General features: G+C 45.4%; 1 protein-coding gene across 1 annotated transcript in view; it reads right to left on the reverse strand.

Annotated features, from left to right (window-relative positions):
* plxna1a (plexin A1a) overlaps positions 1–25,317 on the reverse strand; it is a 220,602-nt gene that overhangs the window by 37,417 nt on the left and 157,868 nt on the right. Inside the window, exons 13-16 of the mRNA XM_079589633.1 lie at positions 7,872–8,023; positions 7,164–7,284; positions 6,326–6,462; positions 3,753–3,920 (exon numbers count right to left, since the gene is read on the reverse strand). Of these exons, the coding sequence (XP_079445759.1) occupies positions 3,753–3,920; positions 6,326–6,462; positions 7,164–7,284; positions 7,872–8,023 (578 nt within the window). The remainder of the gene's footprint in view (positions 1–3,752; positions 3,921–6,325; positions 6,463–7,163; positions 7,285–7,871; positions 8,024–25,317) is intronic.

The raw sequence follows: 25,317 nt of genomic DNA on the forward strand, positions 1-25,317 counted from the left end.
TTCTAATATCTATCTATCTATCTAATTCTAATATCTATCTATCTATCCAATTCTAATATCTATCTATCTATCCAATTCTAATATCTATCTATCTATCCAATTCTAATATAATATCTATCTATCTATCCAATTCTAATATCCATCCATCCATCCATCCATCCATCCATCCATCCATCCATCCATCCATCCATCCATCCATCCATCCATCTATCTATCTATCTATCTATCTATCTATCTATCTATCTATCTATCTATCTATCTATCTATCTATCTATCTATCTATCTATCTATCTATCTATCTATCTATCTGTCTGTCTGTCTGTCTGTCTGTCTATCTATCTATCTATCTATCTATCTATCTATCCAATTCTAATTTCTAATTTCAATAATTGTATATATTTCAGTCACAAATAAAGTGTTTAGAGTTTATCTGCAGTATGTCAGAAATAGAAACGAATGAAATCAAGCTATCATAGTCAGTTTTGCGAGTTTGGAGCGTTTACTGTTCTTGGTTTCTGTCATGTTTGTCCTAACTTTTGGTCTCTTGGCATTTGTCTGTATTTGATGATGCAATGTGTACTTTTAGATTATGTTTTTTGGCTGATCTAAACACTAAATCGTTTCATGATACCAATTTGCCCAGGGTTCCTTATGCCGACGTCTTCCCGAAAAAACACTTGTGTTCACAAGCTTGTTGACATAGGCGGTATGTGAGTTTGAGTCTCACACCGTACCGCTGCTGATGTCTCTGCCTGTTTGCCTCTGTGACACCTGCTGTGTGCCGTGGCCCTGAAGGGCATTTTCAGCTCAAATCAATACAGCTTCTCTCAGTGCTCACTAACAGGCTCTGGGGCCACAACTTTTGGATTTCAGTTATGTCTGTTCAAGCTAAGGGCGACTTCTGCACAGGCGCAGTCATTTCTGGTTCTGCTTTGATCCCTGAGTGTGTGTGTTTGTTTTTCAGAGGCAGATGGAAGGGGGGGAAAGGTACTATGGTATAGACTCCTGCGAGATAATGGCCTCGTTCAAAGCAGGGCACGGTGGAGAAAGAACACGCTTGACTGTAGCGGCCTGGGTTAGCATCAGAACACACAATCACACAGATACTCCGTTGAGAGTAAGCGTGTTGACAACTGACTCTTTTGTGACATATATATATATATATATATATGCTGAGACTTGCTACTGCCAATACTTTCACAGACATTGCTGTGAGTATGTAACACATGCTGCTTCTCCAATTGTAACATTCATGAAATAACCCCTGTATCAGATCTATACAGGTGGAGCTGGGGAAGATGGAGGGTTTCTGAAAGTGGGCTGCACAACTGGTATATGAATTTTGAGCTCATTGGCCCATGATGCAACAGCAACCAATCAGCTGTGCTATGTACAATCAGATGACGATGTGATTGCTACCAAATGAGTTAAGGACCTATCGGACTGCGCCATCTAGTGTCTAATGCCAGAACTTGGTATAAATATGGTAGCATAAAGTCAACAGCTTCGCTGAATAGCTTTACATTTTTCACCTTTTTGCTCACAAAGAGCATACCGCTGACACCACACAAAGGTAAATAAGAAAGTAAGTGATAGAAAGAGGGAGAGAGGGGGAGTGTTGAGAGCTTCTTTTCATCTACAGGCTTTTAAAGAGCTCACTCTATAACCCGCAAGAGAAGCGAAGATGCAGGTGATAAGTGCTCCATCCTGCCTGCCCCATCTGACACCGCTGATGGTGTTTCTATAGACTTGTTGTTTTTATTTCACCCCCGACACCGACAGGCCAGACATGCTTTAGTGCAAATCACTGCTCCTCCCTGGAAAGCTGCAAAAAAACATCACCTGACAGCAGCTCTGCTCACAGGTGCAGAAGTCTGATGGCGTGAAGGGAGCGACGCCTAAAAGAATCTCATTTTTCAACCTCTTAATGAGTTCTGCTCATGTGTCAAGAGAAAACGTAACACAAATAGCTTCGTATTGATTTGTATTACTTCTTTGTAGTTCCAACGTCCTTCAGCGAGGTAGGAGGAATTGCTACGTTTTTAATTTTGCCATTTTTATTAAGAGGGGAAGTAGAGAGATGACAGAAAATGATGGCAAAGGAACTGGGAGACAAAGTGGGCCGGATTCAAACCCGTGACTGCCACATGAACACCACAGCAATGTGTTTTGGAGCACATATGCTAACCACAGGCCATGGCTTCGAAAAAAAAAAAAAACTACATTTTAGTGTTTAGTGTAAGTGAAGGGTGTAACTTTAAAAACTATTTTTTAATACTTTCTGTTGGTGCTTGAAATTCTCAAGATCCAATGTACAAATTATAATTTCTGTCAGCAATTTTTGGGCCGCAATCATTTGAGGTTCGTCTTGTGGTGCAAGTAGCATATTTAGCTAACTGCCAACTATTTTAAAGACATTTTAAACAAACCACAAACGGTTTTATCATATATTTGTGATGTGTAAATCTACAATAAAGTTCAAAGAAATGACATACATGCTACTTAATCTGAGTGCTTTTAGAGGGAAAAGCTGCTCATTACTGCTGGTCTAGGAGCAGTTTTCTTAGTAATAACAGCATATCGGTGAAACAGATTTGGCAAACTATCCCGTGTTTGCGCTCTGGAGAGCATCAACGTGTTTTTGCAGTGTTGAGCAGTGTAGCCAATCACAAACATAGCTGTTGATTTCCTGAAAGCAATGGTCAATCAGAGGTGTTAAGTTTTGAGCGGTGAGTGTGTTCGGAGTTCTGCGCGCTCGCAAATCCTCTCATTATAACAAAACAAAGTGAAGACAGATTCATTGTGCAGTCAGTTGCATTGATTTTAAAGGAATTTTGTGAGATTGCGATGAACTGAGATGAGTGACAGCTTTTTAGTAATTATAAAGGGAGCGTACTTTAAGCACTTTCTGCCATGCCAAATCCCACACACAGTATGCTTGTATTTTCTGTTAAAATTAATAGTGGTTTGAGAATGTGGTCCCTTTAATAACATAAGTTATCAGGAGCGTTTATGCTGGGATGTGTAGGTTGTGCGGTGACATGTAACTTAAAACTATTTCAAGGAAATTTATTTAAATGTGTTTTTAAAGGGAAGCACATCTCTTTGCCCTGGAGTTGGTTCACCCTCCGCATATGCAACTGCATTAATTATATATACACTGCCTGGCCAAAAAAAAAAAAAAAAGGTCGCTGTTTGGATTTAAATAGGCAAATGCTTAAGAGTCTTAATTCTTAAGAATTTTTTTTTCTAGCATGTCATATGTTTGGCAACAGTTCTTCTAACCCTAATTGATGGAGTGTGTTGCTTTCCTTTTTTAAACAACCGTGTACACTCTAAATAAATGCTGGGTTGTTTCAACCCATTTTTTGGGTAAAATATGGACAAACCCAAATGTTGGGTTAAAAATGTAATTGAAAATTTTAACCCAATGGCTGGGTTTGTCCATATTTTACCCAAAATTGGGTTGAAACAACCCAGCATTTTTTAGAGTGGGAAGACATTTACATGCTAGATATGCATGCAAATAAGCAACTAGTTAATAGTGAGAATTGGACCCTAAATTAAAGTGTTCATTTTGAAGACGATGAGAAGAAAAGAAGGCTGCATGATTGGCACTGTTTAATGTGTCAGGACACATACACAAACCACTAGACCATGGTGCCAACAACCCAACATTGTAGTCATGCTTCCATTCTATTCTGAAGTCACAATGTTGCGATTTTAAATAGTCAAATAACACAAACGCCTACCTAGCGATGCTCCAGTCTGGGTCTATCTTCAGGACGGTGGGGTCCTCTGTGTAGTTAAACTTCACCTCGGGGTTCCTCAGCTCAGCAGAGTCGATGTCCACCATAACCGGAGTGCTTCCCGCGTTCACGCCGGCTGGGGTCACGCACACGATCTCTTTAGAGCTCCGCCTACAGTCGTGGAGGAAGCGCAGAGGTGTGTTAGAGCAAAAGCAACTGAAATGTTTACTAATTCTCATCGCAATCAGAGCATGCGCTGTTAAAGCATGTCATCACATTCATATTTCATCATGACACAGATTCTGTACTCAGTAAGAGTTAAGTTTGTTTGATGAAGCTCTATCATTTGTGTTAACAACCATATGGGTTTCAAAGACTTCGGGTCTGTTTTTCTCTGTCTGTCTGCTTCACTCTCTCCTCCTGTACTGGAGACGTGCCTGCAATCTCCATGCACATCCCCTTAGTACGTTGCCATGGGAACGCTTTTCAAGATGCACACCCCAGAAATCCTCAGAAGACTGCACATATTTTGACAAGGTGGTTGTCACAAACAAACACAAAAAAAAAAGATGGAAGAGTGCAAAGAGAGCGAGTTGTGGAGCGGATAAGCCACAAATTTCCTCAAAGGTAAAATATACAGACATTCAATGAAATGAAGTGCAAAATGCAACCATTGCTTTAGGATATTTTTTTGGGAGATTTTGCATTTTAAATATGTAATTTGGATTAGAGACATGTAGAATAAATTTGAATATAAATTCACTGGATATTATGAATGGAAGACACAAAACACACACACAAAAAGAAGCAGGGCATATGAAAGGGATGGTTCAGCCGTAAACGAAGGTCTCATGTCTTTTGAAACTCGTTTCATTTTTTTCTCTCTGTAGAACACAAAAGTAGATGTTTTACACAATGTCCGAGCTGCTCTTTTCAACACAATGAAAGTGCAATGGGCACTATGGCAATAATACAAGACTTTCAGTGAATAATGAATGAAATTTCAGTCTGTTACTCATACAATGGCTTTAAAAGACTTTAAATATAGTGCAAAATTTGTATGTGTTTCATGATGCTTTCAAGGAATAGTTCACCATAAAATGAAAATAATTTTGTGAAAATTTACTCACCCTAATGGTGACTAACTGTATGCCCTATTTTTATTTTTTGTGGAACATAAACAATTTAATTAGTTGAAATTGTACAGCACTTTGGTTTTTAAAGTGTTTATATATATATATATATATTTTTTTTTTTTTTGAGAAATGTCTCAGTGTTTTATTTTGTCCATACAATGGAAATCAATGGTTTCCAATATTATTTAGTCCCCAACATTCTTTGAAATATTTTCATTTGTGAATAGAAAGAATAGTTTCGACATAAAGTAAGTAAATGATGACAGAATTTTCACTTTTGGGTGGACTAAATGGCCCTAGTCTCCATCCACTTTCATTGTCCTGAACTGAGCAGCATGAACATTCTTCAAAACTTCTCCCTTTGTGTTAATAGCCATACATGTTTGAAACTATGTGAGGGCGAGTAAATGAAGAAAGAATATACATTTTTGAATGAACTATCACTTTAACATCCTCGCACAATGGGTTAACAGGATGTGGACCTTCTCTCTGAAGCGAACCCTGGCTCTGAGACCAGGTGTGGCTGACGTCTCAGTCAGCGAGAACCGCGGTAATCCTCATTCTCTCCTTCTCTCATGTCTGAGACTTGGCAGCGAGACAATGTTTTTTATTCTCCGCTGCAATGCAGAGCGGTCTGGTGCTACAGATAGACATGCGGACAGCAGGAACACTCATTCACTGTCCCCGTCCACAAACGGAAGCGCACAATCGACCGGGACCGCATGTGCCATTACGTGGCTGATGTTCGTGCCTTCAAAGTGTCTCTTTATGCTGTAGATACATGCCGAGGGGTAAAAAAAAATGGGCCTGGGTGTTTTGACTGACGGAATGACAGGTGGACGTGCTAAGGTGAGAAGCCGGAAGACAGCTTTTTGGAAGGATACAGATAAAGACAGAGGGAGACAACTTGGCAGACGAATAAGCAGAGGGTAAGAGAAAAAGGACCACATTAACAAGCAAGCGGAGACTGTATGTTGGCAAAATGCTACACCAAAACAGCCAACAGGCTAGGCTAACCATCAAAACAACTGGCACAGAGCCTATGGAGCATATAAAACAGTCAAACAAACAAACACAAACTATGTGACAGACAGAAACAGAAAGTTAGAAAGAAAGCCAGACAGATGGAGGGATAAACCGATAACAAGACAGACAGAAGGGCAGCCAAACAGACAATTATGTTTTTTTTCATATATATATATATATTTTGGGACTTTTGCCGTATTATTAAACAGGTCACAGGATGGACTCACACTCTGATCACCCAAATGAGCTGAATAATCATTTATATTTTGAATTATTTCTAGGCAGATGCATTTGACACTGTGACTGTCCCCAATATGTTTTCATAGTATATACCACTTCATACCATCAACATGCCAGAGGTGTATGGCATAGCTGCTAAAAGATACACAGAAGATATAGAAGAGCAGTACTCACTTTTTGAAGTGACAAGGGTGACGCCCAATGTTGACCCCAACAGAGCTGCCAGCGTTGAGGTGGTTTCCTTCAATAGTGATTCTGGTTCCTCCTGAGAGGGGTCCCTGAGCGGGCTGGACACGTGCGAAGTATGGCGTCTGAGGAAGAAAATCATGCATTAAAGAAGTTCATTGTTATTGTCATTTTGTCAACACTATTAGTACAAATTATACCCATATTGGCCGTCACCCATCTAACTTCATGCGTTCCTGATATACACTAGCGTTCAAATATTTGTTGTTTTTAAAGTAAGTATCATATGCTCATCTTGTCTGTTTTAAATTGATTAAAAATACAGTAAAAAGTGTCATATTGTGAAATGTATTACAATTTAAAAGTTAGTTTATAATTTAAATATAGTTTTTTATTTTAATTTATTTTAAAATGTTATTCATTTCTGTGGTGGGAAACTGATTTTTTATTTATTTTTTGGTCACATGATCATTTAAAACCGTTCTAATATGCTGATTTGCTGCCGCTTGCTATATTTTGTGGAAACTGTAACACGATGTTCTTTTGAACTTTCTATCTGTCAAAGAATACTGAAACCAACTATTTATTTGCATCTTTTGTGACATTATAAATGTCTTTACTGTCACAATTGTATGTGTCCTTGCAGAATAAAATAATACATTTTTTAAAAATGTACTGGTCTAAAACTTTTGAACGGTACTGCATTTATACACAAGTGTTTGTTTGGAATTATATGCATCCAATTAGCATAATTACAATTATCCAAAGGCAACAAGATCTGAATGTATCCGTAGGATTAAGTGTCTCCAGACTCCTAGATGCTCACCACAAAGGTGAATGCCCTGGGTGAGAGGGCTCTGTAGTCAGCCAGGCAGTCTCTCACGCACACCTCCACCTGGGCTTCCTGCACACGGTATCCTGTGGCGTCATTCAGCAGACACACAATCCTGCGGAAGAAAGACACGTCAGAATCCTCTTTAAGGTTCGTGATTAACAGCAGTGCTAAGTTACCAAAGGCCTCAAGGGGAGGAAGGTGAATGGATGGATTTATATGATACAGCGCAAGTAAATATTATTACCATAATTAATCTGTTTCTGATTTATGAGCCGACCCAGACTGAATCTGCAGACTTTTTTCCTGCATTTTCTGCACTGATTTCTGCACTGCAGGGATTCTTCATTTAGATTTGGTAAAACGTGTTATGATTACTAGACACTTATCAGAACTAATAATATATTAAAAACACACTTTGTAGGTTGATTTTGATAGATCATACAGTGAAAAAGAGTGTTATAGTTAGGTTTGAATGTTTAAACTTAGTCTTTACAATGACACAAACTGTATAAAGGCCCTAGATCAGGTAATTTGCACAACTTAGAAGAAAACACTTTTATCAACTGATTTTTTATTTCAGAAAGACATTCTTCTCCCGTGCACAATTTTCATGATGTTAAACAACAGTACAATACATTTAACACACTGTATTTCTATCCATCACAGCTGTTTTCCAAAAATCTTGCAAGTATTACCCACCTTTCCGCGCTAACATATTCCTCTTCAATAGGAACACAGGGTACTTTTCCCAGCCGAACACCTGTCATAATGTCTCTGAACTGTAGACCCAGATTCTCTCCAGTGATGGTGAGCCTGGTTCCGCCTTGCCGTGGTCCGGTCTCTGGAAACAGCTGTCAAATTATGAAAATAGATATATTAGTTTGATTGGAGACGGAGCAGGATATATAAAAGCCTAAAATACAACAAACCAAATATTCTTTTTGGACTTTTTGCCATGATGAGTAGAAGGACAGAGAACAAAATTAGGAAATTTGGAATAAATAAAAAAACTCTGGATATTCTAATATCTGTAGACCACATAATGGTCCACTGGTTAGTGCACATGTCTTGGGATTGAACCCTGTAGCTCCTTATAGTCTCAGAGTTCCAACACAAACTCAGACACCTTGCATTTTAATGGAGACAAATCACCCCTTGGCGCAGGGGAGCAGAAGCCCCTAATGCTGGGCTTGGCGAAACACCTCCCTCCAACCCCCCTCCATCCATCCTCTAATTGAAACTTATTACCCAGGCTCTCGGATCCACGCTTCAGAGCCGCATGGCGCAAGGCAGTGGGATAATGTGATTTATTTAGCCGGATTATTCTCCGTAACGAGGACAGGTGTGGCATGACAAAACAAATATGGTGAATGATGTGCCGTGGTAACAGCAGGATGGCGCCCCATAACAGCCATCATGAGGTAATTACAGGTACTCTGTACGCCTGATCTCTCGACCACAAGGTCTCCACGGCAACCTGGAGCCAGGTCTCGGCTGCATCACTGCCACAATGGCTGTGGGCCTAGAATTGAGCCCTGAGGTACCCCTATGTGTAAAATGACATTGCATAGAAAACTGTAATTTCAACAAGTGTGAAATGAGAAAGTTTGCCATTAAATTCAGATTTTCCTGTTGGTTGTGTAGAGCCAAAGTAACATAGTCTCAGCATCACTAAGCAGATAAGAATTGAAGTATAAAATGAGTGACAGGAAGAGGAATTTAATGCAATTTAAAAGAATTGCAAAATAAATTCAATGCAGGTGGTTAATAAAATAAAAAAAGATTTAACTGACCACAGCAAACCAAATAAAAATATATTATTATTAGTTATTATCCATCTATCTATCCACTTTTTATCTTTTTGTTTCGCCCATCAAACAAACATTCACCTTGATATCACAGGTACATTTATTTCTTTTAATTTTAACTACATCCTTGCATTCACATTCAAACTGCAATTCTGCATCCTGACTGCAACCTCAAATTAAATTCAAATTGAGCTGAGTTGAGTTGGAATTTAAAAGGCATTTTCAATTCAGTTCTGAATGTTTCATAACTCTGTTCCATTCATAACTGGCAAGAGTTTGCCAGTTAAAAAATCGTTTTGGCTGACTTCATGCAACTTCCCTATGCCTGGAACAAGGTAGGGAGCAGTGATATAATGAGCACTTTTGAGGAAGAACTATTCACTGGATTCGCCAAATTCCCTAAACAGCACACAAAAACAAGTCGTCGCTGGTTGCATCACACATCGATCAAAACAAGCCGAAATGTGAACCAGACTTAATGTAAGTCTGGCCATGCAAAAATAAAGTAATAGTTTTGGAGCTGTTCAGTACGGTTATAATGCCTCAGACAGCACTGTACTGTCAATGCAACAACCTGAGTAGCAAAATAAAGGCAAGCTGTGTTGATAGAGCATATACTGTAAACCATCTAGTCTTGACCTGAAAATCACAGAATTTCGACTGAAGACTGTCGCTCGGGATTCCACTAAAATTAACCTACATTAGATGTCTTTTATTATGTTCAAAAAACAATTTATACGTTTCTAATTAAATCAGCCTTAGAGCGAAATGATAGATAAAAATAATATCTCTCAACACAAGTGGGAGAACACTAATATACACACACGTTCTCCCCCAGGACCTTGTTAAATTACACACAGTTAAGTAAATCTCCCTTCATTATCAGCTCTGGGTAACGATACATTTCAAAAAATATATGCAATTACTGAGATTAAAGTGCACCAGAATGCACAAAACCTCCTGTCGATTTCCAGTGGCGAGATTATTACTGTTTGTGTACCGCTTTCCCCGCACCCCCCGCCGATGGGTGGGAGGACGACAATGGAGGGAGAGGGGGAGGACTCGGAGAAGACGGCGGGTGAAAAGAATAGGGGCAGATTGGGGTGTCTGAAGACCTCCGTCTTCCAGATCCCATCCGCCCACAAGCCACCTGCACAGTGTGTAAGGCGGCTTAACGCTTTCCTGATGTTGCGCTTGTCTATCGTCTTTCTGTTTGTCTTTCCCTGATCTTCATCAGCAAGGTGGTCTTTCATTTTTTGGCAAAAACAGAAATGCAGCATGGGTAAAATCTCTCAAAAAACATTTGGCGACAAATTACAGTCAAAATCCACTGGTAGAAACGTCTACTTGCGCTTTTCGCCTCTCAGATACGCAACACAGTTCTGTCTGGCACCCCCTCTCCGTACGTCTGCGGCTGCATGCTTCCTGATGTAATTGAGGTTAAGTGTCTTTGCTTACGGGTACAACAGCTTCACTTGGGATTTCACCCAGAAAACCTCCTATTTATAGAGCTTCCACCAATCTGCTGAAGAATGGAAAAATGCATCAAAGTTCTGCCATATCTGTCGCCAGTGTTGGGGGTAACGAGTTACAAAATAACGGATTACAGTAACGATATTACTTTTTTGGGTAACGAAGTAAAGTAACGCATTACACTAAAAATATCAGTAACTATACTACTTTACTAGACTATAGGAACGCGCTTTCCTGCGTTACCCAAGCCGTGTTTTCATGTGTGTAAAGCTCTGATCTGTCGAAGTGGTGCGTGCACGCCTGTGTGTGTGTGCTTGCCTGGGCACCGTTGCCATAGAGATCGATTTGAGTGACTACTGCTGGTGCGAAGGACAGAGAGGAATGGAGATGGAGACGGAGACGCGAGTTTCGGCCAGTGGCGATATTAACATTACTTTCAGTTTATTGCTCGAAAGGACAAAAATATTTGCCAGAAATTCACTCTATGCCCTGGCAGGCAAGTACTGGCCATCGGGACTACCGGGAGATTCACGGCTTTTTGGGCCGATCCGATGCATCTAAAACTTTTTTGTTCGTTTGTCTTAACGGCTCATAAAACTCGTACATCGGCGGCCCATTCGTTTTGTTTTGCTTAATTGGCGGCGCTGGGTAAGTGCCGGTGTAATGCATTGGTTAAAAAAAGTCAGCGTTAGTTTTTTTTCTGACAGACCGGCCCATGAAACACGTAGATTGGCCCATTGGTTATTTTCTTGATTGACACTGGACTGGCCCAATCACATCTTTAAACACCTCCCCCTTTGGGCTTTGAGCGAGCGTGCAGTGTCAGTGTATCTGTCAAAATCTCTTATATACGGTCTATGGTCAAAATACAGATGGAGAAGAAAGTTTCAGTTTTGCAGTTTCCGTCAAAATAAAATATAATGTTTATCTCTGTCCAGCCCTGATCATGTGTCTACCACCACAGACATAATCCTGTTGTTTGTAGATTTTACAGTGAGGCATATTTCTTTGTGCAGACAGGGATATTGTTATTTTATATGGTTTTACATGCCATTTTTATCGGCTACATTTATAAACACTATGCGGACATGCAGGCTAAATGATGATAGGGCTATGTTTGTCCATGTATCTACACGGTAAATTAAGAAACGGGAAAGTAAAGTAATAAGTAGTGAAGTTACTTTTCAAATGCAGTAACTAGTAAAGTAATCTCATTACAATTTACAGAAGTAACTAGTAACTAGTAACTAGTTACTTTTTTTGAGTAACTACCCCAACACTGTCTGTCGCTTTAGTTATGTAGCTTTCCAGGGCCCTAATTTGCTTCCTTTTTTCCCTATTTTCCCATCAAATATTGCTAGTTTGTAGCATATGTTCTCAAATCCCTCTCCCCCTAAGCCAATCTTAGAGCCTCGTATAGACCATAGTCTCAAAAATTGCCTTTTTGTACAGAGCGATGCCAATAACGAATACAGCATAACGAAACATGGAGCGAAAAGTGGTCTGTAATTGGTTTCAGAGGGGTTGTTTTACATGTAGCTTGGTAGCATCCAATCACAACCAGACTTGGATGGGCAGCAGCTGAAGTCCATCTCCCTAAAGGCACGTGAGGCTTAAGACTATTTTCATTTGTTACCTACATGAAGAGAATTGAATCTGAATCATCCAATCAGACGCATTGTTTTTTTTCTACCGCCTCTCATTGCCTGTCTCGCTTCATCTCGCTGCATGAAAAACAAGGCAGAACAACATGTATATTTTACATATTTCAGTGTCAAAGCTTATCAGGGCTGCTTACTGTTGACAGAGGTGTGATAAGGGTGCGTGTGTGTGTGAGAGAGAAAATCCGAGATAAAGAAAAGAAAGTTCGGCATAACAAACCTTGCTGTTGCCCCCGGTTAGGTGCGCTTTCCTCTGGTGTAATTAGAAATGGAGAAAATCTACACTCTGAGCAAGTTAATGCGATATCGATGCCGAAGTGAAGAGGTGCATTTTGGGAAAAAGAAGAGCTAAGAAGCAGTTTATGGAGGACTTTACCCCAAGATTGTCAGGGTTTTTTCCACCCAGCATGTCACACAAATTTGCAATTGAGTAGCTGCCAATGAGATGAATGGGAATGCTAACGGCTAGCTCTCTCCAGGTATTACAGACCTTCTTAGCCCATAGAGTGAAAGGCACAACTTTGACGTCAGCAGACTGCTTGAACAGAGACGCAAAACAGCAGACAATAAGACAGACATAAAGCAAATTCAATTACTACACATACCCAGGGGTCTCTCTCTGAAGAGAGAGAGACAGAAAATCCCAGTTTAAATACTCTATTCCAAATGAAATTAGAAGCTTATCCACCGGCTAATATACTAAATCACACGGCTCTGACGTGAACGAAGGAGAAACGAGGGAATAAGTGTGGTAGGAATTGATAAACTGCAAGAAAAGAATCAAATATGTCGGCATATAGCAAAATGTTACTTGTGTTAACAAATGTTATGGAACGTAAATGCTCTATACTGGGCCAATAAATTATTTTTGGTCATCATAGTTTTGTCATAAAAAAATTAATTTTTAGAAATATAATATTTAGAAATATTATTATTTTTTAAACTAAATCTAAGAAAAACATCAAAATCACATAAAATTACTAAAAAAAATAATAATAAAAAGGAAAATAAAAACAAAAAATAATAAGCAATTTAAAAATATTAATAAAAGGATAGCCTATAAAAATATAAAAATAACACTGATATAAATATTTTCATGAATGTAAAGTTCTGGAGAGAGAAAAAACCTTTAGTATGTTAAGTAAACTAATGATGGTACACTTTCCCACTGACTATTTAGTAGATGGTTTGATTTGCATTGCTAAATATCTCATTATTATTCTCACAATTTGATTTAAACCATTTAATGCTACTGTGCCTAATACTGGGCCAACTGGCGACTTACTCCCTTTTATTTACTCACTAAATGCAATTTTACCCACATTTGGCAAGTGTGTATTTTGGACCCAGTTCACTTTCCTCATGTAGTCTCTCTAATAACATCAGAGCTGTACCACAAATGTCCAAAAATGGGCCTGTGAAGGGCCTGTGTTGCTGTTTTATAGGGTTTTGTAAGTTTAGTACATTTAGCGTACCGCACTTCCATCTTTCACAGCTTTATTTCCGTCCACTCGCTCTTAAATCAAACATGGCGATGAACAGGTCACGTCAACGTTTGGTCACGAGACACTCTGGAACATACAATGCTTGACATCATGTGTCTAACTGCACCATATCTGATTTGAGAGCTGCGGTAGAGGGGAAAATGTCAATTTCAAGCTAAATTTAGTCTGTTCATCACAAAAAGCTCCAGTATGACTTCAGAAGACTTTCTGTAGGTCTGATTTGGGGCCTGTAGTCATCACAACCGTTCAAACTAGTCTTACTGGTTAGCTGATGCCAAGTGAAGTGAAAACAAGCGTATGTCTTTCCCTTTCTTTGTCTGTACCTCTTCCTTTTCTGTTTCTCCCGCCATTCAAGCTTTCAGCTCTGGTTATAGAGCGATAAGTAAGCAGAGAGACAGGCATGAGCTAACGGATTAGCAACTGTGCCACTGGCAATTACCCAGTATCAGGGGCTAATCTTACTGAGAGACACCGCTGTCTCTCAGACTGCCAGCTGCCAACACTGGCACACCGCAGTATATTAGCATCAATCCACCGCTGCACGGCAATAAAAGCACAGCGAGAGATTTGTTTGGCACGGCCATTGTGGAAAACATAAGATGGAGGTTTATTGTTTTGTTTTTTTCTTAGATTAAGAGTGTCAGTGTCATAGAAAATGAAAAACAGTACAGAATTGCCATCGTTAGCATACAGGAAGTCAACTTATGGTTTCTCTGAACGAACATTTATGATGAGATGCGAAGTGGGAAACAACAAATATTTGTTCAAATCCCTTCTAATAAATATAAAGACATTTATAGTGTTAAAAAAGACAAATATGTTCTTCACACTAAAGAAAAAAAAGATCCTTTTAGCCTTTAAGGGAACCAAAAATGGTTCTTCTATAGGGTTTCCGCACCGGGTTGTTATAAGAACTCAGTCAGGACTGTATATAGGTATTGAGTGGGACAAGTCCCTACAAATATCTAGAAATGGCCAAATTGCCAATATTTGATATTCATAATGCTGCTCTATTGCACTCCATTACGTACAGCTCTGTTAGGATGACAAGAAGTTTTAAAAGCCAGCAGATGGAGACATTATTCAAGCATGCCATTCAACAATGTCAACAATTGGAGGGTGGAGGACGCTGTGACCAGAGCTGTGTTTTTGTCGTATTATGCGTTCGGCCAGTCAACATACGGTACACCTACGTCACTGGTAGTTCTTATTGTGCTGGGTTAGACTCTACACTGAAGTAGGAGTTAATTTAGTACCCCAAAAGGCGTTCCTATATCTAAAATCACCCAGTCTCTGGGGTGCGTACATGCCAAAAACCAGGTAGGCTACTTGCACCAATAGGAACTATGAAAAAGGCATTTCTGCGAGAACCGAATTGTGGAACCTTTATATTTAAAGGGATATAAGGGATTTAAAGAATAAAGAATTCATCCAAAAATGAAAATTCTGTCATTAATTACTCACTCTCATGTCGTTCCAAACCCATTTAGATTAAAACCACTTTCGTCTAATCTTTGGGACAAAAATGAAGATCTTTTTGATGAAATCTGCAAGTTTTCTGTTCCTCCATTGACAGCAACGCAACTACCACTATGACGCTTCAAAAAGTTCATAAAGAGATTGTAAAACTAATCCATTTGAGTTGAGCGGTTTAGTCCAAATTTCTGAAGAGAAGTGATTGCTTTATGATGAACATATTTAATTTAGGCTTTTATTCACATATAAACATTGATCAGCAAACATAAACAGAAGCTCAACTAAACATGCTTGACACATGAGAACAAACCTTATTGGTTCTCGCTGAAGCTCAAACATGCTGTGTAACACGAGTATGAACCTCATTGGTTCTCACACGTCAAGCGGTTTGTTGTACAGGTGAGGTGGCATTACCTGCTATGGCTTTCCAGCCTGTCGCACCTCCTCCGGTGCCTTTGGGACAGCTGCAGGGTCATCAGCTGGACACCGCCGTTCATTGATGTTTCGCCCCCATGACCAGTACATCTCCAGGCGGGGGGGCCGGTGGCATGCTGGGGACGTCTCCCCGCCACCCCCTGCAGCTGCCTTCACTGGGGTGATGATCCCCACCCCATTTCTTTCCTCCTCAACCAAAGCCAATAGCTCCCTTTCTCCGCTTCCTCTCCCAGCACCCCCGTGGCTTTCCTCAGACTTGAGCCTGTTACGCCCACTCCATGTAGCAGCTGGACTGCTGCTTTGCCCACGAAGCCTCGACAGCCGATCTCCACAGGGTGAACGGTTGCTTTCCAGCCAGCATCTTTGCACTCCGCTGCTAACTCGGCGTACTTCTGATGCTTCCTTTCGTGGGCTGCTGCCATATTCTCCTCCCAAGGGATGGTAAGCTCGATGAGGAGGGCCCGCTTCGCCACTGTGGACCACATGACTATGTCTGGTCGGAGAGTGGTAGTCATGATCTCTCTTGGAAAGACCAGCTGTTTCCTGAGGTCTGCCAGCATCTGCCACTCTTTACCTGGTGCGAGCATGCTGCTCTTCTTCTGCGCAGGAAATAGGTGTGTACCACCAGGCTTTACAAATCCTGTCAGGGCATGCTCTTCTATTGCTGGTGACTGGTTTGCTGCCACCCTACAGCCCTCCAGGATCTCGGCCAGCTTCGTCAGGATTGTATCATGGCGCCACCTGAAGCGTCCCTGGGTCAGTGCCACTCTGCATCCCGACAAGGTGTGTCGGAGACTTGCCTTGGCGCTCCCACACAGATGACAGCCTACTTCATCACCATACCACAGCGTGAGGTTCCTAGGGCATGGAAGTGTGTCGTAGGTCGCCCTCAACAGGAAACTGAGCCTGGATTGAGGCGTCCTCCAGATATCCGCCCAGGTGACACGCCTGTTGATGGTAGCATCCCATCTCGTCCAGGCTCCTTGCGTGCCCTGGGATATTGCCTTCAGATGGTAGCGCTCCTTCTCCAGTCTGGTGATTTCGTCCACCACCATGGTCTTCTGCTGTCTCTTGGTGGCTTTGGACCAGAATTGCTGCACTGCTCCCCAGCCCAGCCCAGCACGACTGGTCTGGACAGCCCCCATCACTTCTCGGTGTTGCAGACTGGCGATGGCGCGATCCACCTCTGCTTGCACCTTCCATTTGCGGCCTGTGCGGATGGGGACATTCGCACTCCTTATGAGCGGGTCTGCAGAGTTCTTTAGTTCCAGCACAAGGCGAGCCTTTTCCTGCTTATATCCTAGGCTGATGGATTTGATAGGGAGCTCCAGCATGCTCCGACCGAACAGACCTGCATCTGAAAAGCATCGGGGCAAGCCTAACCACTTGCGGATGTAATTGTTGGCTAGACTATCCATTTTGCTGACATGTGATGAAGCGATTTCACAGACCTTCAGGGGCCACAGGATACGTTGGTACAGGATGTGCTGGTAGCACCACACCTTGTGCTTTCCGGGCAGTTGACTCTGCTCAATCTTTGCCAGACCTTCTGCGAGTTGTTGTTTGGTTATCTTTACCATCTGCCTGTCTGACAAGTCTGCCGTGTACTGCCTCCCCAGGCTTCGCAGTGGTTTTTCGTCCAGCCGTGGAATGGGCTCCCCTCCTGCGACGAAGCTGTCCTGGACTTGCACTATGCCTTTCCTTATCGACAGGCTTCTTGATTTTTCCGCCTTGACCTTCATCCTCGCCCATGTGAGAAGTTCATCAAAACGCCTGAGGAGCCTGGTTGTACAAGGAGCCGTTTGAAGGATGCTTGTCACGTCGTCCATGTAGCTCCTCAAGGGTGGTAGCCTCACGCCCGATGGTAATTTGATACCTCCAACCACCTGCCTGGCCCCTATGAGGATTACCTCGAAAGCCATCACAAACAGGATAGGGGAGATGGCGCACCCCATCGCAATTCCACGTTCTAACTGCTGCCATCCTGTCGTGTAGCCCTCTAGCGTAAAGCACATGTGCAGGTTGCTAAAGTATCTGCCGATGATGTTCTTTACACAACCCGGGACATGGAAGAACTCCAAGGCGAAGTCAATCAACGTGTGTGGAACTGAGCCATATGCGTTGGCCAGGTCCAACCAAACTACATGCACATCACTCTTCTCTCTCCTGGCACGCTGGATCTGATCCCAAATCAGAGAAGAGTGCTCAATGCATCCTTGAAAGCCGGGGATTCCAGCCTTTTGGCAGCCCGTGTCGATGTACCCATTTGCCATGAGAAAGTTGGTCATTCTCCTTGCCAGAACGGAGAAGAAAACCTTTCCCTCTACATTCAACAAAGCAATGCTTCTGAACTGGCTGATGGTCTGGGAGTTCTGCTCCTTGGGAATAAATACACCGACTGCTTGCTGCCACTCTGCCGGGACTTGCTGCTTCCTCCAAGCTGTTTTCATTAGCTTCCACAGTACCTTGACAACCTGCGGGCCGTTCTTGTAGAGCTTGTAGGGAAGTCCATTCGGCCCTGGGGCTGATGCTGACCTTGCCCTCTTGATTACCTCCTCCACTTCTCGCAACTTAGGTGGAGAACTGTCGAACGGTAAAGTTGGGGGGGCTGGCCGTGGTACATACCCTGGAGAACCAAGCTGTGATGCTCGTTTGTCGTCACTATACTGGCTCTTGATGTATTGCTCCAGCTCCTCCTTACTGACGTTCAACTTGCCACTTCTCTTCTCGTCCAACAACTGCCGGGCATACTTGAAGGGATCTCTGAAAAAGTTGGTTCTCTCTTTCTCTCTTCTCTTCCTCCTCCTTCTAATCCTCTCCACTCTCCTCAGCCTGGCGAGGTTTTGTCTGACCTCGTCCCACAGGACCTTCAGACCTTCCTTCTCCTGAGATGCAGCCTTCCTCCAGTTCCGACGGAGCTGGCGCCTTGCTTTAATGAGCTGTTCAATCTCTCTCTCTCTTCTTCCTTTGCCTGGGACTGTGGGCTCTTTCTTACTGACCACGCCAAACCTCTCTCTGCATACCTCGAAGATGATGTCCCCAATGGTGTTCAGTTTCCTCTCGACGCTCCCTCTCAACGCCAGCTCCAAAAGTTGGCTCACGTCAGCATCCAGACTCTGCCACGCCACCCGGTCATTCGCTTTTGGCCATTTGATCTTATCGCGCCTACCTGGCTGCTTTCTTATTGGCTTTGTCGGGTGTGCCTCTGGTGGGCTGGTGTCCTCGTGTTCGCAGGGTACCTTCTCCATCATGGGGTTTCCTTCTGCCACTTCAGGAGACTCAGCACCAGTGGGTCCTGCAGCACTGTGGTTGCACTCCCGGCTTCTGGACCCTGTCGTCTGACCTGCTTCCTGAGCAGTGCGAGGTTGCTGGTCTGCCTGCTTCATACACTTCATCTTCCCTTGATGGATACGCAGCCCCCTGCTTGACGTCACCTTCTCCCATCCACACGCACACTTCCGGAGGATTTTCTCGTTGTCGTTATTCGTTCCTGTCGTTGCCATTTGGTCCGTCCTTGTGGGCCCATCTTCCATCCCGCCTCTCGGAGGGCCCCCGGGCTGTTTTTTCTTTTGTTGCTTCGTAGTCAAGGGTGGCGCGTCCTGGGGCTACCAGGTCGCTAGTGGGTAGGGTGACTAGCCGCCCACTCCTAGTGCGTTCTTTCCCGCCGTCAACTGGTCTTTCCCAGCTGTCCCCCAGGCTTTCCTGGCTGTCACCTGCCCTTTCGCAGGAGTCACTGGTTGCCCAGGGTGTTCAGTTTGTTGTACAGGTGAGGTGGCATTACCTGCTATGGCTTTCCAGCCTGTCGCACCTCCTCCGGTGCCTTTGGGACAGCTGCAGGGTCATCAGCTGGACACCGCCGTTCATTGATGTTTCGCCCCCATGACCAGTACATCTCCAGGCGGGGGGGCCGGTGGCATGCTGGGGACGTCTCCCCGCCACCCCCTGCAGCTGCCTTCACTGGGGTGATGATCCCCACCCCATTTCTTTCCTCCTCAACCAAAGCCAATAGCTCCCTTTCTCCGCTTCCTCTCCCAGCACCCCCGTGGCTTTCCTCAGACTTGAGCCTGTTACGCCCACTCCATGTAGCAGCTGGACTGCTGCTTTGCCCACGAAGCCTCGACAGCCGATCTCCACAGGGTGAACGGTTGCTTTCCAGCCAGCATCTTTGCACTCCGCTGCTAACTCGGCGTACTTCTGATGCTTCCTTTCGTGGGCTGCTGCCATATTCTCCTCCCAAGGGATGGTAAGCTCGATGAGGAGGGCCCGCTTCGCCACTGTGGACCACATGACTATGTCTGGTCGGAGAGTGGTAGTCATGATCTCTCTTGGAAAGACCAGCTGTTTCCTGAGGTCTGCCAGCATCTGCCACTCTTTACCTGGTGCGAGCATGCTGCTCTTCTTCTGCGCAGGAAATAGGTGTGTACCACCAGGCTTTACAAATCCTGTCAGGGCATGCTCTTCTATTGCTGGTGACTGGTTTGCTGCCACCCTACAGCCCTCCAGGATCTCGGCCAGCTTCGTCAGGATTGTATCATGGCGCCACCTGAAGCGTCCCTGGGTCAGTGCCACTCTGCATCCCGACAAGGTGTGTCGGAGACTTGCCTTGGCGCTCCCACACAGATGACAGCCTACTTCATCACCATACCACAGCGTGAGGTTCCTAGGGCATGGAAGTGTGTCGTAGGTCGCCCTCAACAGGAAACTGAGCCTGGATTGAGGCGTCCTCCAGATATCCGCCCAGGTGACACGCCTGTTGATGGTAGCATCCCATCTCGTCCAGGCTCCTTGCGTGCCCTGGGATATTGCCTTCAGATGGTAGCGCTCCTTCTCCAGTCTGGTGATTTCGTCCACCACCATGGTCTTCTGCTGTCTCTTGGTGGCTTTGGACCAGAATTGCTGCACTGCTCCCCAGCCCAGCCCAGCACGACTGGTCTGGACAGCCCCCATCACTTCTCGGTGTTGCAGACTGGCGATGGCGCGATCCACCTCTGCTTGCACCTTCCATTTGCGGCCTGTGCGGATGGGGACATTCGCACTCCTTATGAGCGGGTCTGCAGAGTTCTTTAGTTCCAGCACAAGGCGAGCCTTTTCCTGCTTATATCCTAGGCTGATGGATTTGATAGGGAGCTCCAGCATGCTCCGACCGAACAGACCTGCATCTGAAAAGCATCGGGGCAAGCCTAACCACTTGCGGATGTAATTGTTGGCTAGACTATCCATTTTGCTGACATGTGATGAAGCGATTTCACAGACCTTCAGGGGCCACAGGATACGTTGGTACAGGATGTGCTGGTAGCACCACACCTTGTGCTTTCCGGGCAGTTGACTCTGCTCAATCTTTGCCAGACCTTCTGCGAGTTGTTGTTTGGTTATCTTTACCATCTGCCTGTCTGACAAGTCTGCCGTGTACTGCCTCCCCAGGCTTCGCAGTGGTTTTTCGTCCAGCCGTGGAATGGGCTCCCCTCCTGCGACGAAGCTGTCCTGGACTTGCACTATGCCTTTCCTTATCGACAGGCTTCTTGATTTTTCCGCCTTGACCTTCATCCTCGCCCATGTGAGAAGTTCATCAAAACGCCTGAGGAGCCTGGTTGTACAAGGAGCCGTTTGAAGGATGCTTGTCACGTCGTCCATGTAGCTCCTCAAGGGTGGTAGCCTCACGCCCGATGGTAATTTGATACCTCCAACCACCTGCCTGGCCCCTATGAGGATTACCTCGAAAGCCATCACAAACAGGATAGGGGAGATGGCGCACCCCATCGCAATTCCACGTTCTAACTGCTGCCATCCTGTCGTGTAGCCCTCTAGCGTAAAGCACATGTGCAGGTTGCTAAAGTATCTGCCGATGATGTTCTTTACACAACCCGGGACATGGAAGAACTCCAAGGCGAAGTCAATCAACGTGTGTGGAACTGAGCCATATGCGTTGGCCAGGTCCAACCAAACTACATGCACATCACTCTTCTCTCTCCTGGCACGCTGGATCTGATCCCAAATCAGAGAAGAGTGCTCAATGCATCCTTGAAAGCCGGGGATTCCAGCCTTTTGGCAGCCCGTGTCGATGTACCCATTTGCCATGAGAAAGTTGGTCATTCTCCTTGCCAGAACGGAGAAGAAAACCTTTCCCTCTACATTCAACAAAGCAATGCTTCTGAACTGGCTGATGGTCTGGGAGTTCTGCTCCTTGGGAATAAATACACCGACTGCTTGCTGCCACTCTGCCGGGACTTGCTGCTTCCTCCAAGCTGTTTTCATTAGCTTCCACAGTACCTTGACAACCTGCGGGCCGTTCTTGTAGAGCTTGTAGGGAAGTCCATTCGGCCCTGGGGCTGATGCTGACCTTGCCCTCTTGATTACCTCCTCCACTTCTCGCAACTTAGGTGGAGAACTGTCGAACGGTAAAGTTGGGGGGGCTGGCCGTGGTACATACCCTGGAGAACCAAGCTGTGATGCTCGTTTGTCGTCACTATACTGGCTCTTGATGTATTGCTCCAGCTCCTCCTTACTGACGTTCAACTTGCCACTTCTCTTCTCGTCCAACAACTGCCGGGCATACTTGAAGGGATCTCTGAAAAAGTTGGTTCTCTCTTTCTCTCTTCTCTTCCTCCTCCTTCTAATCCTCTCCACTCTCCTCAGCCTGGCGAGGTTTTGTCTGACCTCGTCCCACAGGACCTTCAGACCTTCCTTCTCCTGAGATGCAGCCTTCCTCCAGTTCCGACGGAGCTGGCGCCTTGCTTTAATGAGCTGTTCAATCTCTCTCTCTCTTCTTCCTTTGCCTGGGACTGTGGGCTCTTTCTTACTGACCACGCCAAACCTCTCTCTGCATACCTCGAAGATGATGTCCCCAATGGTGTTCAGTTTCCTCTCGACGCTCCCTCTCAACGCCAGCTCCAAAAGTTGGCTCACGTCAGCATCCAGACTCTGCCACGCCACCCGGTCATTCGCTTTTGGCCATTTGATCTTATCGCGCCTACCTGGCTGCTTTCTTATTGGCTTTGTCGGGTGTGCCTCTGGTGGGCTGGTGTCCTCGTGTTCGCAGGGTACCTTCTCCATCATGGGGTTTCCTTCTGCCACTTCAGGAGACTCAGCACCAGTGGGTCCTGCAGCACTGTGGTTGCACTCCCGGCTTCTGGACCCTGTCGTCTGACCTGCTTCCTGAGCAGTGCGAGGTTGCTGGTCTGCCTGCTTCATACACTTCATCTTCCCTTGATGGATACGCAGCCCCCTGCTTGACGTCACCTTCTCCCATCCACACGCACACTTCCGGAGGATTTTCTCGTTGTCGTTATTCGTTCCTGTCGTTGCCATTTGGTCCGTCCTTGTGGGCCCATCTTCCATCCCGCCTCTCGGAGGGCCCCCGGGCTGTTTTTTCTTTTGTTGCTTCGTAGTCAAGGGTGGCGCGTCCTGGGGCTACCAGGTCGCTAGTGGGTAGGGTGACTAGCCGCCCACTCCTAGTGCGTTCTTTCCCGCCGTCAACTGGTCTTTCCCAGCTGTCCCCCAGGCTTTCCTGGCTGTCACCTGCCCTTTCGCAGGAGTCACTGGTTGCCCAGGGTGTTCAGTTTGTTGTACAGGTGAGGTGGCATTACCTGCTATGGCTTTCCAGCCTGTCGCACCTCCTCCGGTGCCTTTGGGACAGCTGCAGGGTCATCAGCTGGACACCGCCGTTCATTGATGTTTCGCCCCCATGACCAGTACATCTCCAGGCGGGGGGGCCGGTGGCATGCTGGGGACGTCTCCCCGCCACCCCCTGCAGCTGCCTTCACTGGGGTGATGATCCCCACCCCATTTCTTTCCTCCTCAACCAAAGCCAATAGCTCCCTTTCTCCGCTTCCTCTCCCAGCACCCCCGTGGCTTTCCTCAGACTTGAGCCTGTTACGCCCACTCCATGTAGCAGCTGGACTGCTGCTTTGCCCACGAAGCCTCGACAGCCGATCTCCACAGGGTGAACGGTTGCTTTCCAGCCAGCATCTTTGCACTCCGCTGCTAACTCGGCGTACTTCTGATGCTTCCTTTCGTGGGCTGCTGCCATATTCTCCTCCCAAGGGATGGTAAGCTCGATGAGGAGGGCCCGCTTCGCCACTGTGGACCACATGACTATGTCTGGTCGGAGAGTGGTAGTCATGATCTCTCTTGGAAAGACCAGCTGTTTCCTGAGGTCTGCCAGCATCTGCCACTCTTTACCTGGTGCGAGCATGCTGCTCTTCTTCTGCGCAGGAAATAGGTGTGTACCACCAGGCTTTACAAATCCTGTCAGGGCATGCTCTTCTATTGCTGGTGACTGGTTTGCTGCCACCCTACAGCCCTCCAGGATCTCGGCCAGCTTCGTCAGGATTGTATCATGGCGCCACCTGAAGCGTCCCTGGGTCAGTGCCACTCTGCATCCCGACAAGGTGTGTCGGAGACTTGCCTTGGCGCTCCCACACAGATGACAGCCTACTTCATCACCATACCACAGCGTGAGGTTCCTAGGGCATGGAAGTGTGTCGTAGGTCGCCCTCAACAGGAAACTGAGCCTGGATTGAGGCGTCCTCCAGATATCCGCCCAGGTGACACGCCTGTTGATGGTAGCATCCCATCTCGTCCAGGCTCCTTGCGTGCCCTGGGATATTGCCTTCAGATGGTAGCGCTCCTTCTCCAGTCTGGTGATTTCGTCCACCACCATGGTCTTCTGCTGTCTCTTGGTGGCTTTGGACCAGAATTGCTGCACTGCTCCCCAGCCCAGCCCAGCACGACTGGTCTGGACAGCCCCCATCACTTCTCGGTGTTGCAGACTGGCGATGGCGCGATCCACCTCTGCTTGCACCTTCCATTTGCGGCCTGTGCGGATGGGGACATTCGCACTCCTTATGAGCGGGTCTGCAGAGTTCTTTAGTTCCAGCACAAGGCGAGCCTTTTCCTGCTTATATCCTAGGCTGATGGATTTGATAGGGAGCTCCAGCATGCTCCGACCGAACAGACCTGCATCTGAAAAGCATCGGGGCAAGCCTAACCACTTGCGGATGTAATTGTTGGCTAGACTATCCATTTTGCTGACATGTGATGAAGCGATTTCACAGACCTTCAGGGGCCACAGGATACGTTGGTACAGGATGTGCTGGTAGCACCACACCTTGTGCTTTCCGGGCAGTTGACTCTGCTCAATCTTTGCCAGACCTTCTGCGAGTTGTTGTTTGGTTATCTTTACCATCTGCCTGTCTGACAAGTCTGCCGTGTACTGCCTCCCCAGGCTTCGCAGTGGTTTTTCGTCCAGCCGTGGAATGGGCTCCCCTCCTGCGACGAAGCTGTCCTGGACTTGCACTATGCCTTTCCTTATCGACAGGCTTCTTGATTTTTCCGCCTTGACCTTCATCCTCGCCCATGTGAGAAGTTCATCAAAACGCCTGAGGAGCCTGGTTGTACAAGGAGCCGTTTGAAGGATGCTTGTCACGTCGTCCATGTAGCTCCTCAAGGGTGGTAGCCTCACGCCCGATGGTAATTTGATACCTCCAACCACCTGCCTGGCCCCTATGAGGATTACCTCGAAAGCCATCACAAACAGGATAGGGGAGATGGCGCACCCCATCGCAATTCCACGTTCTAACTGCTGCCATCCTGTCGTGTAGCCCTCTAGCGTAAAGCACATGTGCAGGTTGCTAAAGTATCTGCCGATGATGTTCTTTACACAACCCGGGACATGGAAGAACTCCAAGGCGAAGTCAATCAACGTGTGTGGAACTGAGCCATATGCGTTGGCCAGGTCCAACCAAACTACATGCACATCACTCTTCTCTCTCCTGGCACGCTGGATCTG

The sequence above is a fragment of the Phoxinus phoxinus genome, assembly GCF_949152265.1.
Source record: "Phoxinus phoxinus genome assembly, chromosome: 18".
Lineage (NCBI taxonomy): Eukaryota > Metazoa > Chordata > Actinopteri > Cypriniformes > Leuciscidae > Phoxinus > Phoxinus phoxinus.